The 12,303-nt window shown below is 36.3% G+C and overlaps 1 protein-coding gene across 2 annotated transcripts in view; it reads right to left on the reverse strand.

Annotated features, from left to right (window-relative positions):
- Positions 1 to 327: 327 nt before the first annotated feature.
- LOC135682210 (kinesin heavy chain) overlaps positions 328 to 12,303 on the reverse strand; it is a 44,878-nt gene continuing 32,902 nt past the window's right edge. The window contains exons 21-34 of one of the 2 annotated variants that reach the window (XM_065196993.2): positions 10,060 to 10,169; positions 9,552 to 9,591; positions 8,658 to 8,719; positions 8,171 to 8,231; positions 7,526 to 7,597; positions 5,985 to 6,023; positions 5,350 to 5,457; positions 4,861 to 4,997; positions 3,935 to 3,984; positions 3,528 to 3,554; positions 3,072 to 3,360; positions 2,389 to 2,518; positions 1,943 to 2,066; positions 328 to 1,637 (exon numbers count right to left, since the gene is read on the reverse strand). In XM_065196993.2, coding sequence (XP_065053065.2) covers positions 1,591 to 1,637; positions 1,943 to 2,066; positions 2,389 to 2,518; positions 3,072 to 3,360; positions 3,528 to 3,554; positions 3,935 to 3,984; positions 4,861 to 4,997; positions 5,350 to 5,457; positions 5,985 to 6,023; positions 7,526 to 7,597; positions 8,171 to 8,231; positions 8,658 to 8,719; positions 9,552 to 9,591; positions 10,060 to 10,169 — 1,296 coding nt within the window. In that variant the 3' untranslated portion in view covers positions 328 to 1,590. The remainder of the gene's footprint in view (positions 1,638 to 1,942; positions 2,067 to 2,388; positions 2,519 to 3,071; positions 3,361 to 3,527; positions 3,555 to 3,934; positions 3,985 to 4,860; positions 4,998 to 5,349; positions 5,458 to 5,984; positions 6,024 to 7,525; positions 7,598 to 8,170; positions 8,232 to 8,657; positions 8,720 to 9,551; positions 9,592 to 10,059; positions 10,170 to 12,303) is intronic. The other variant, XM_065196994.2, reaches the window with a different exon arrangement.

The following is a 12,303-nucleotide window of genomic DNA, read 5'->3' on the forward strand; positions in this document are numbered from 1 at the left end:
GATACCTGTAAAAAATAAATTATGGCCTTCGAATAATAAGACGTGTTAAACCTTTTGTGCCGGAGAGTAGTTTGATCCTCTTTGTCAACTCTTTTGTCCTAAGCCATTTGGATTATTGCTCGCCAGTCCTGTATAACCTTAGCGCTGGCCAGAAGCGATGTGCTCGTTTGATCTATATCTTTAACAGAAGGACACCTAGCAAGCCTTTATTTATTAAACTTTATTGGCTACCTCTCAGTCTTTATAGGAGCTGCGCCATACATACATACATACATACAAAAAATATCCTATTAATGTCACAGCGTAGCAAGACAAGAAAAAACAGAGTGAAACCAATCACATTGTGTAGTGTTTCTCAATATATAAATTAATTGGCGTAGTCCTATGTTGACCACAATGCTAGTACATAGGTAGGAAATATATTCTCAATTACGAAATAATAAATAATCGCAAATGGGCGCTACACAAAACACAGTCCTTCAAAATCAAATCTGTAAGTCACTCTAAACAAATGCTATCAAAGAAACCAGGCTCAAATCGACTCTGTACTTTCATACAACATATCTCTACGTTTAGGGTACTCCTTTTGTCTCAAAATATTTTCTTTATTGGTAATTTGCTCCGTTGTGTGCCCTGCTTTTTATGGGAGTAGCCCCGAAGAGTGCTACAGTAATCGCATATTCTGAGTTATTGAAAACCGTTAAATATACTTACAGAGATTGAATACTCTTCTACATAATCTAAATATTCACTAGATAAAGGGCCTAGACATGGGAAACATATAAGCGAAGATACAATAAAAAAGGCAGGCATGGTTTCAAATAAAAGTAGTTAATCGTGACAGGAGTAGGCTTAAGGAATACTGAAGGGTGAGAAACAACGGGCGAAAAATGGTTTGAGATACAGAACGACAAGGAAACGTTTCTTCAACTTAGAAACCTATGGGAGGCTTTCTAAAGTGGGGGTAGCAAAAAAGTATGAAACCAGAATTTATGTTCTCAAATCCTTAATTAAGATTCGCAATTAGAACAAACACAACTGGGCTTATCATAAGAAAATACATATTCCTCGACAATTACCAATACTTTGGACAACTTCTAGGGGACTTGCGTGGAACAAGAAACTTACCCGTCAAAGATTTTAAAGGCTCGGGGGGGGGGGGGGGGGGGATGAAATGATTACAGTTGTACAGACGTGAGATCTATCCAGATAATTTCAACTTTCAAAGTTAATTTTTCCCCAGAAATATCAACAGCAAATGTCTCCGAAGGAAAGCCGTCAAAAAATTTCTTATGGCTCTGTTTCTGACGCCCATTCCTGTTCCTACGCATCTATGCAATATGCACACGTCATCTTTCTTGCCCCAACTCTCCTTTTAAAAAAGGCTGCACAGCGATCACAAACACTGTCTGCTGCTTTTCAGGATCTATTGAACGACTTTCAAGTTTTAAGTATTTCTACAAATTTGACGGAATCGCGGTTTGTAAAAGCCTACATAATACGAAGGTCTCTAATAGATGGAACACACGTTCAGTTTGAATTCTAATCACATTCAACACGACGGTTAAAACTTCAGGTATTGGTGAATCATCAACGAGGGTTTTGACGAGATGACGATTTTCTTAGTTCCCATGGACCTGAAACAAAAATAAAATCAAACACATATTTAAAAAGCTAAATACTAATGATTTAGATACCGTACTTGATCCATTAAACACCCAGACGTTTATTAAAAATGTTGGCCTTTAGGAAGGGCGATTATTTTAGAAGGGCGTTTATTACGGTAGATAAAGATACTAACAAAATACATCAGCTAATGCGACAGTCTCTCTAGAATAATAGCATGGTTTAGCTATCTGAATCAATTGAGCAATTTTCTTATTCGCCCAATTTTGCAACTACTGGAAATTATCAATGCTGAAAGAAAAATTTGTCAACTTACTTTCTCCATGAGAATGGAAGGCCGGTGATGATCGGTTGCGGTTCATTAACGCCTGGATTTCTGCTTCGCGACCGGAAAGATTTGGCGGGGTGCCAGTCCGTACCGCTTGTGGCAGCCGGCGACCCTAAAAGTGACATCAAAATACGATGGATTTGCCACACGAGAGTAAATAATTTGGGAATGACTATAGAAAATAACCTATGGATTTTTTAGGGGGGGGAGGGGGGGTGGCAAAAAATCACTTTTTGTACCACTATCATTTCGTTGGCATAATTTTTGGCTTAATAATAAAAATGTTTCGAATTTTATCTATCTTAGCAAGAAAAAAGAAGATGGGAGAAAAAACAAGGGTCAACAACATTTGCCGAGGAGGCAAAATATCAAGAAAGTTGCTTTTCGAAAAGAAAGTAAAATATCCCAATGTAGAAAATCAAATAAAAACGAACCTTCTCTGCTGATGAACTACCCGTAATCATGTTCAGCCTATCCATGCTGGCACTACTCCGCAAATTGTGTTCTTGGAAGGCCATGTTGTGAGTGCTTTCAACGTACATCGAGGCACGTCGTGGATCATCGCTTGAAAGGGAAAGTTGAGAGTTGTTCCTTAACATAACCATTACTTTAAGCCCATGTGCGCAGAAAACAATAGAAAAAGAAAGAGCAGCGCAGGAATTTCCCGCACGTGAATCACTTAAAGCACTACAGTGGTTTCGCAGTTTTACTTAAGCAATGATCTTAAGGATCGACAACCAGTTACCCTATGGAAGTGATATCTTCCCTCAGGTACTATAGTATTGTACACTGTTAGTAAGGTAATCCGCGAAAGTAATGAAAGAAATCGTCAAGGATTTGTAACCAAGTGAATTTTATCACCATACAAATTTAACGAATCGTATCTAGCAAGAAAAGTGGTTCGATGTGGTGTCAATCGACTCTTTTCACATAAATCCCCCAACGTCTCCCCCAATGTCCCTCCCAACGCCTCCCAACGTCCCTTACAAAAGTCATGAAAAAATAGCAAATGAACATATTTTTGTGTCAACATAAAAAACATTTCTAGCACACATTCTAATTCAAATTTATAGAAAAACAACAAAGGAAACACACAGAAATTTGAAAATGAACAGACCTCCCCCTAGAACTACGCGTTCTTGGCAAAGTGTCTGAGCCAACAGCATTCTTAATTCTTTGACTCACGCCACTTCCTCCAACAATTGCTTCCCCGTCAGACCTCAATCCGCCTCTTATAACCGGGGTCGCTCGATCTGATGAGCCTGCAGGCACTATTGGGATTTTCGATGGCGATGTGGCTCTAATGATGGATGGCGAAGAGATTTGGGAATCCACACTTGTTACTGACAAACTGTTTGAATTGATGGCTGGCTGATTAGGGTTGTGGCCGGGTCTTATTGGTTTTGCTAAGGTACAAAGAAAGGCACTGATTACGTCAAAAGGGGACATTTTGCATCCAAATTGCAAGAAAGAGTTCAAAAACTACAAGAAAAGTGTCGTAACATTTTAAAAAAGGTATCTTTTTAATGCTTCAAACATATCTATTGAAAACAAACATGGTCTGTGGACTTACCGATCTGTGGTTGATGGGCTCTTCTCGCTAGAAAATTGAATTCATGATGGTTTAAAAACAGTGACAGAAGATGACGAAGGGGGCAAATTTAATAGTGTCTTGGAATTAATACAATAAGACATATAATGATCGAAATTGCTTTTTCAAGAAAAGCAAAGATATGTATAAAGGAAGCAACAGAGAAACTAACGGGCGACGTTCAAAGATGATACTTCTAACTCAGTTGGACCGTTAATGACGGACGAAGATCAGCATTAATATGATTGAGACACACTGAGACTGGACATGTGCAGCGAAACCTGTTCACTCAAATTTTGGTTCACTGTCAATCATCAAATATCAACAATGCACCACCGTACGAGATTCACTATGAACTGAGTTGCAGATAAAAGGTATATAAAACCTACATTGGTTTTTAGTATTGTTCTGCTTTAGTCGCTCCACCTCCTTCGCAAACCTGCCAAAGCAAACCAAAATGTGTGAAAAAGCACCATTAGCAATGCAATAAACATGGCCACATCGAAATATAATCTTGGTTGACAGTGGTAAACCGAAAGAAGACTTTCAAATGCAACATAGGAGAACCAATATGGGGTTCACCGATAATTCATTTTTAGGGACCTTAAAAATTAACCTAGTAGCTACCTTAAAGATTATTCTCTAGCTTTTAACAAAAGGAATTTATGAAAATTTGTACCTATTCTTTTACTTTTTCCACCTATATCGAAAACGTGAGCAAAGATTTAGAGGTCTGAAACACTTCATCGAAATCAAATATTTTTCAACAAGCTATAACTTTGCTAGGGAAACTTGTTTATAAAAATTTGGTTTGACTATGATGCACTGAAACGACAAGTTCTGCATGGATTATAATTTCAACGCATATTTATGCTTAACAAAAGACTAACCCTTGTTATTAACTTGTTCAGCCCTTGTAGAAAGCCTAGCCACAACTTCCCTAAGGGCCTTTTTCCTGAAGACCGTCAACTGCAGAACTGTAGCTTTATCGACCGATTTTTTTGTTCATTTTTTATCAAGTATACGCTACTCCCAACCAGAGACCTTTCAAGGCCATTCTACTGGTGAGGGTTAAATACAAAAGGGCCTTTTTCTTACTCTGACGCAACTGAGAGTGAAAAAAACAAGGGGGCGAGGGTGCACCATTTACCATAATGACAAAACAAAACAGCAGTAAATTGATAAAATTCACATCCATCTTTGATGCATTTTTCAACAAATAGACATTCAGTATTAAGGAATCATTGGCAAACTTAAGGGCAATCTTAGGTTCGAGTGGGAAAATATTCCTGCTTAAAACATTCTGAAAACTTACCTTGACTTATCCTTCATTGCTCCTTCTCGCGCCTCCTTCACTGCGTTCTCTAGCGCCCTGACCCTTTCTTGTGTAGCTTTAAGGCGCTTCTCTAATTTAGGTAACTCAAGACGCAAATCTGCATTGTCTCGCACAAGCTGAAATTTAAATATTCGCTCTCAAAGTTTAATATAATGTATTGTTGTAGAATTATATGGCACAGCATTATATGCAACAGTGTTTATATTTTTCGTATAGCAGCTCGGGTTAAGTATGAAAAGAGGAGGTTTAAAATCAATTATTAAGAATTGGCTAGAAAATCCATTTATGCGATACGGTTAGCACCGAATCATCAAAAACACTAAGTTTTATGATCACGATGTCAATTTGCAGACTATGAGCTTCAGATTCTTGAAATAATTGCATGAGACACCTTCTCGCTTAATCGTTCAGGCTAGAAAACTTTTGACAGGAACCTTATGAATCAAACTTTCAATGAAGTCTCTGTACCTGTTTATGAACTTTTGTCAGTTGCTCCAAATTGTTTTCCAAAAATGTGATTTTCTGCTTCTGAGCATGCGCATTGGCCTCGTCTGCTTCTATGTCTCCATCAGTAGACTGAAGAGAACAATTCAACTCATTTCAAAGCTGTAAGCATAGCAAAAGCCAAGGGGTATTTCACAGCTGATTAACAAGGTGTGGTCCGCAAAAAAGCTGTCTTATTTCTGGTCAGTAATTTCTAACTGCAACACAATCAAGTCGTACACCATTGATTGAAAAAGATATAAACAATTGATTTACAACTTTAAAACAAAGATGCAGGGACTATAAGAAACGCAAACACAAAACTACTGAGAGGGTCTCAACAACAAATGACTGCGGTGCATGTTACAACGTCAGATTAAAGTGAATGGCCTGTGTTAAAAGTAAAGATCTTTAAGCTTTTTCGGCTTGCAAAAAATAGATTTGATAACCATCCAATCGAAATTCGAGAACCACAGCTCATGGAAGAGGCTCTTTCATCAGTTATCGCCCCAACAGTTGCGGTCATGCCTGATTGTGATGAACTGAAGATTATTTGTGACACCGGCCTTTTAACTTAGGCTATTCACTTTAAAAGCCGAACAAGGTCGTAAGTCAGGTACCTTAAAGGCAGCTAGTGAAGAGCTAATACCATACATAATCTAAACAAAAAGAGAGCCCACAATTAGCTAATTATTTTAAATGAACTAACTGTCTGCACTAAATACTATAAAGAGAGTCAGATTCTGGCATGAAGCAAAACGATTTAAAGACTAGAAAGAGATGAATTAGAAGTTCTCTGCGTCGAGGACTAGCAAATAACCAAAGAAGAGCACGATTTGACCAGAGACAAAAAATAAATGAGAAATTTCAAGGAGTAATAAACCAAGACTTCAGAAATTAATGCGATTAAATTACATATATTTTTATCTTTTATTCATGTACAAAGCCGTAAATTCATTGTATTTATTTTTGCTCATTATTCATCGACGTACAACACGCTGAATTACATTGATTATCAAGACTCCAGAAGAAAATAACTGTTTATCAAAGCAAACAACGACACTAGAGTTCCCTTGAAATTATAGCACAGCGGTAAGAGAGGAGCACTTGGGAAGGTGAAAGTTAGAAAAGTAAGTTGTGTGCCAAATCATTGTGCAACGAGAAATGCATTGAAATGCAAAGAGAGTCATTTTCATGTAAAGGTGGCACGAAGCACAGAAGAGATTAGCAAACTTGATTTCGTGTATGCGTGGCTATTAGACTGACTCAGCCAAGTTAGCTCACATATGTTTTGATTGAATACCTGAAATAAGATTGGTCTAGATGATGATCTTGATCACGATTATATATAGTATGATCACGGATGACGTAAGGAATGGACTGTATATTACTCAGGTGAATAACGTAATCAACGAAAGTAGAAAATATGATGCAAAATATAGATAGTGAGTGATGTTGTGTAGGGCGAGAGGGTATGCCACGGATATGGTGTGAGAGGTTTAGCAAAGAGGTGAAGGCTGGAAGGCTTAAAATACTCCTAATTGCATTTGCTAAGTGCAGTCTAATAATTTGTAATGTTGGCACGAAATAGGCCTGTCCTTGAAGAGAGTGCACTTGCGCCGGGTTCCATTGACAGGTAATGAACAGGTTACTTGATAATGGAAAGGATGCTGTCTAAAGCATGGGCATATACACTTACAGACAAGATAGTAAGTACATATAAATCTGAAAAGTCCACGCCATATAAAAGATTGAACAACATAGAAAAGTTATTGCGAAGGAAGCACAAATATATCTCGCTCCGTGCCAAAAAATTAAAGAATTCCAACGAAGCCAAGAGGTTACAAAGCATGATTTTTCCGTTAAGCTACCTTCAATCTGATTGGACACGTCGAGAAAAAAGAACCCACCCAGAAAGAACGCATAAAATTCCATTGGAAATCTTTCAGTATAATTTTTTCAGCTGATTGTTATTCCCACACCAGGGGAAACGGACAGCTGCTTACAAAATACACGGAACCTCAACGATGGGCAGTAACACTTGACCAAATCCACACCAGTGGACACTTCTATTACCACATCAGCATGAAAGTGTTCTTTTGCTGATAGTGTACAAACAGATACACAAAAAGGTCCATTTCAAAGAGAAAGAGAAACTCACCACTTTCATTCTTGATTGCAAATCTTTAACAAACAGCTGCCTAAGCTTGTTTAATGTGGCCAGTTCTCTTGCCTACAAGGAAAAGAAGAAATTAAATCTATTACATTGTTTCAAACATTATATTTAAAACAGCAAAACTCACAATATTAAATATTTATCACTTCCCGCAATAAATTTAACAATGAAAAAGTTTTCCCTGCCAATAGCCTGTATTTCAATAATCGGAATGTATTCATGAATTCCGACGATTTTATTGCATGGTAATAAAGAAATGGCAAGTTAAGGTATTCGCGTGATAGCATAAAATATCTACTAGTTTTGGAGGGAGAGCTTTTGAAGGGAGGGCTTTGAAGGTGTGGCTTTTGAAGAGAGGGACTTTAGAGGCAAGGCTTTTGGAAAGAGGGCTTTAAGAGGGAGGGTTTTTTGATTGAGGGATATTTAATGGCAGGGCTTTTAAAGAGAGGACCTATGACAGATCCTTTAGGGAAAGGGCTTTTGGAAAGAGGGTGTCTAGAAGGCTTTTGGATGGAGGGTTTAGAAAGTTAGGGCTTTACGAGGGAGAACCTATGAAAGATCTTTTAGGGAAAGGGCTTTTGAAAAAGAGGGCTTTTAGAGGGGGCTTGAGATAAAATAGGGTAAGCTTACCACTGTCTCTTCGAGTCCTTGCAGATCCTTATGAGCAGTTTCTTTCTTTGTCATTGTTATTCTAAACAAGAGCAAATTGAAAAAGTTAGATCATTTAGAAATCATTAATATATTTGTCTAGATGAAAGCAACATACTGCAAAGCAAAGCGTAACCACAGACAGTTGAAGGGGTACTGCAAAAAATTGTTACAAAATAGCCATATTCGGTAAAATCCTGATATAACGAGCTCTGAGGGGAACCAGTGATTCAATGGAATGGGAGTATGTAAAGCGCAAGGCTAAATAAACTAGATCAAGTCAATCGGGATTCTACTGTAAGGAAAGGTTTTACTGCAAAACAATGAGTACAGGAATCATAGAATGATGTATTGACTGCAAAATAGCGATTCAAAGTTAAAAAGAAAAACAGTAGAAGACAAAACGTAACTACAACAAAGTACCACTGAAGACAAATTGAAGAAGCAAAATATAAAAATGCAGACTCACTCTAGCTCTTGGATTGTGTCTTTCAAACGGGTAACCTCATCTTGCAACTTGTTGTTATCGCCCTGGAGTTTGAATGCAAATATTAAATGATTGAGCCTATATCGACATTACAATAGTAAATGATTATAAAACACGTATACTATATGGTGCCTAACACAACAGATCATTTGCGATCAACTTATGAATGAATAGTAGCTAGTACTGCCCATCATTAATCCTCTAATTTTATTTGATTTACGGAGGCGCTGATTTCTTGGGGGGGGGGGGGGCGTTGACGCCAAAGGGCAATGATTAGTTTTAAATTATTCTGGAAAAACTTTAAGCTATTACTGAGGATATGAGACAGCCAAAATTTTTTAACGATGAGCCTCAGAGGATAGAATTAAAAATACATGCACTTCGAAATTACTTAAAGAAATCTATGCGCAGCTAGAATAGCGTATTTTCAGTAAAGACTAAAGCTAGACTATACAGAAATTTGTCTATAGGCCTTGCATAATCACTGAACCTGTGAGTATCTAGTTGCGGGGTTAGGTGTTCATTAGGACTAGAACAATAATCAAAGTCGATAGTTTTGGGGGGCGCATATTCGAAAAAGGGGGAAAATCTGAGGATAAATGTTTAGCAAATTTCTAAATCAGATAGCAGAACGTTTGATTAGGTCCTGTTAATCTACTAGCACATATCGTAATATCATTTAAGGCTTCTAAAATCCAAATAAATGATAAAACGTAAAACAACAACATGATATAGATTAAACATCAGAACAAATGTAACTAGAAGCTATTTAGTGGACTCAATTTTAAAGGAAACGTGCATAAGACAAAAACACCATATTTGACAAATGACAGGAGACCAAAAATGCAACACAAAAGAGCAAAGTGCCCCGCTTACCCTTAGCTGATCTTCGGCTAGTCTTTGGCTTTCATTAACCCTGCAGAAAATATAAGATTTATCCTTATAGGCTGCAATGTATTCATGCACGCTTGCAATTGTTTAACTGTGACAGAACTATGCACTAATCGCAACAATTACTAGGAACAAGACCGATTACGTTTTTATTTGTTTTAGTTTTACAATGACAATAAAAGGAACAAGGATCAAGGCTTGTGGAATGCACATTTTTTTGTTTAATAAGCGGTTATGTTTCTATAAAGGGCAGTTGCAGGTACAGACTATTCTCAAGAATACCAAATGAAAGCTCAAGAATTTTATGAATATTAGATAGAGTAGTCGCATAGAAATTTGCTCGTTCATCTGTTAATACTTAACGAACAGGGGATGCTAAGAGTATCGCGAGCGCTGTGCTATCCTACAACTCTGACCAAACATCCTGGAGGAAAATGGCATTATAATAGTGAATTTAAATTATAAAGATAGGTATACGTTAACCAATACATACTCTTTCAGTTGCTGGATGAAGTCATGCTGCTGTTGAACTTCATCTCTTAGCTTGTTAACCTGCTTCGAATGATTCTCTCTATGACTTTCCATTTGTTCTTCCAGAGTAGCCTACAAAGCAGACGAAAACAAATTTAAAAATTTGCAAAAAGCTTCAACAGAAATAGACAAATCAATCAATTGAGAAAGAAGCATTCTTTATGGGTTAATTTGAATTTAATCTTATCATCTAACTCATTGCAAACGGAGGCAACTGAGATGATATGAAACTTTTCAAAACAAAAGGAAATAACAGACAATGCAAAATCAATGATGAAAAAACAGGTAAAGACTTTCAACATTTCCCTACAAAAGAAATTGCCTACGTTAATCATAAAACAGCAATTATTTTCTGCAATTATTATTTCCAAGCTGATTTGCCTTGAAGTTAAAGACGTTTATGACCCTCAGAAATTGAAAAAATAGATGGTACAAAAAAGACGAGACTGGCTATGTATCAATTAAAAATACAACACCATTGCGATATATCAATCAGACATGATACATTTAAATGAAATATTTCTTAATTTCATTGTCTTACTGTTTATAACAACTTTCTTTTATACAATAGTTCTACATAAATTAAATAACAAATGTTGTTTCACAACCATTTATTAAACGTTACATTAAAATTAGGCTGCCATATTGTCAAAGAATACAAAAAATAAAATCACTTTACTTTCTTCTTAAAGAAAATAATTGCGCAAAACTCAGTAAATAAACATTAGCTAAAAAACTAAGAGAAACTAAAAAGAAACACCATTAAAAAACAACGAGCCATTTAAAAAAATCGATTAATATGATACAAATGAAATAGATAAATATATGAGTTTGATGACAAGAATAAATAAAGGATAAAAATTTTTAAAAACAAGGTGACTGAACAAAAAAAATAGATAAAAGTTTAAAAGTACGTTTGATAGAATTTTATAGCATTGGACGGAAGAAAAAAAGCTAAATGGGAAATGTTTGCACGTGAATAGGGAGTCTAAGCTCCTTGTAGTTTAATTCACTTGTTAAAAATGCAATTTAACAGCTTTTTGAGGGCTAGTAACATCAAGAACTAGCAAGAGCAACAAGGCAGTTTTATTATCTTCTGTGTATGGCCAAATACTTAATTAAAGTGGTTGAGAATGTTAAGCCTACAAAGGGTACTTGGTTTATGCATTGAAATTATTGTTGATTTATTTTGTAGATGGCTAAACATTTTATCTCTGGGCATTAGAAGGAATATTACCAGGAGGTTAACAGGTTAGGTTGATAATTACCTGTGACTGAAAGCGTTTCTTAAACTCATATTTCAATAACATGGAATATCATTTACCTAAATTATGGGACAGTTACAGCCTTTTTGGTATTTTGTCTTTTGAATAATTTAGTATTTTTACGAAATCGTAAGTAATGGTTAGACAGATTAGATACATAAATATGTAGTATGAAAAGGATCTGGGAACGTGAATATGCCTGAGGGAGTTGGTAAATAGTTAGTTATTTTATGGCAATTAATTTTTAGTAGGTAAGTAAATATATCACGAGTAGAAGCAATTAATAATAAACAGTTTGCTGAAGTATTAGGCATTTAGGCATTTGTAAGAATGTGTTACTAGGAAACTCGATGCATTAAACTCTAAATGCTTTATGTCACTTTAAGTTAACGATTATATTCGAATAAAATCTAATTTTAGGGAAATGAAAAACACTGGCATTTATGTACAAAGGCATGAGTTTATTAATGGCAAGAACAAAATTCTTGCTGCCACAACAAGGATGTGTGAGTTCTTATTAGTTACTAACCACGATCGACGTATGTTATAACTAAGTTGTCCATCAAGAACAGACAGGGTATGTTAGGGAATGCGGAGAAAAGGATTTGCATTGAGAAATGAAAGCCAAAAAGAACAGGAGACAGTAGACTCCATATAAAAGCAATATGAGACAGGGTTGATGAAGCTGGTCTGGCAACATCGACCTTTAAAGGAAGAAGAGAGAGAAGTACTTTAGTGCAGGGTTTATACCGATTCTGCTGGCTGATTCAAAATCAACATAACAGACATGAATTACACACTATTTTGAGACCTGGATGTGATATAGAAGTGTAACTAATGGTAAAATTATCTGAGGGCCTTGAAATGTAATGAAGACTTTCACGTGTTAGGATCAGTCCAACAGGCAATCACGGATAATCAATTGGATCACACAAATCATA

Source organism: Rhopilema esculentum, chromosome 16 (genome assembly GCF_057945365.1).
Source record: "Rhopilema esculentum isolate cy_ngs chromosome 16, ASM5794536v1, whole genome shotgun sequence".
NCBI classification, from domain to species: domain Eukaryota; kingdom Metazoa; phylum Cnidaria; class Scyphozoa; order Rhizostomeae; family Rhizostomatidae; genus Rhopilema; species Rhopilema esculentum.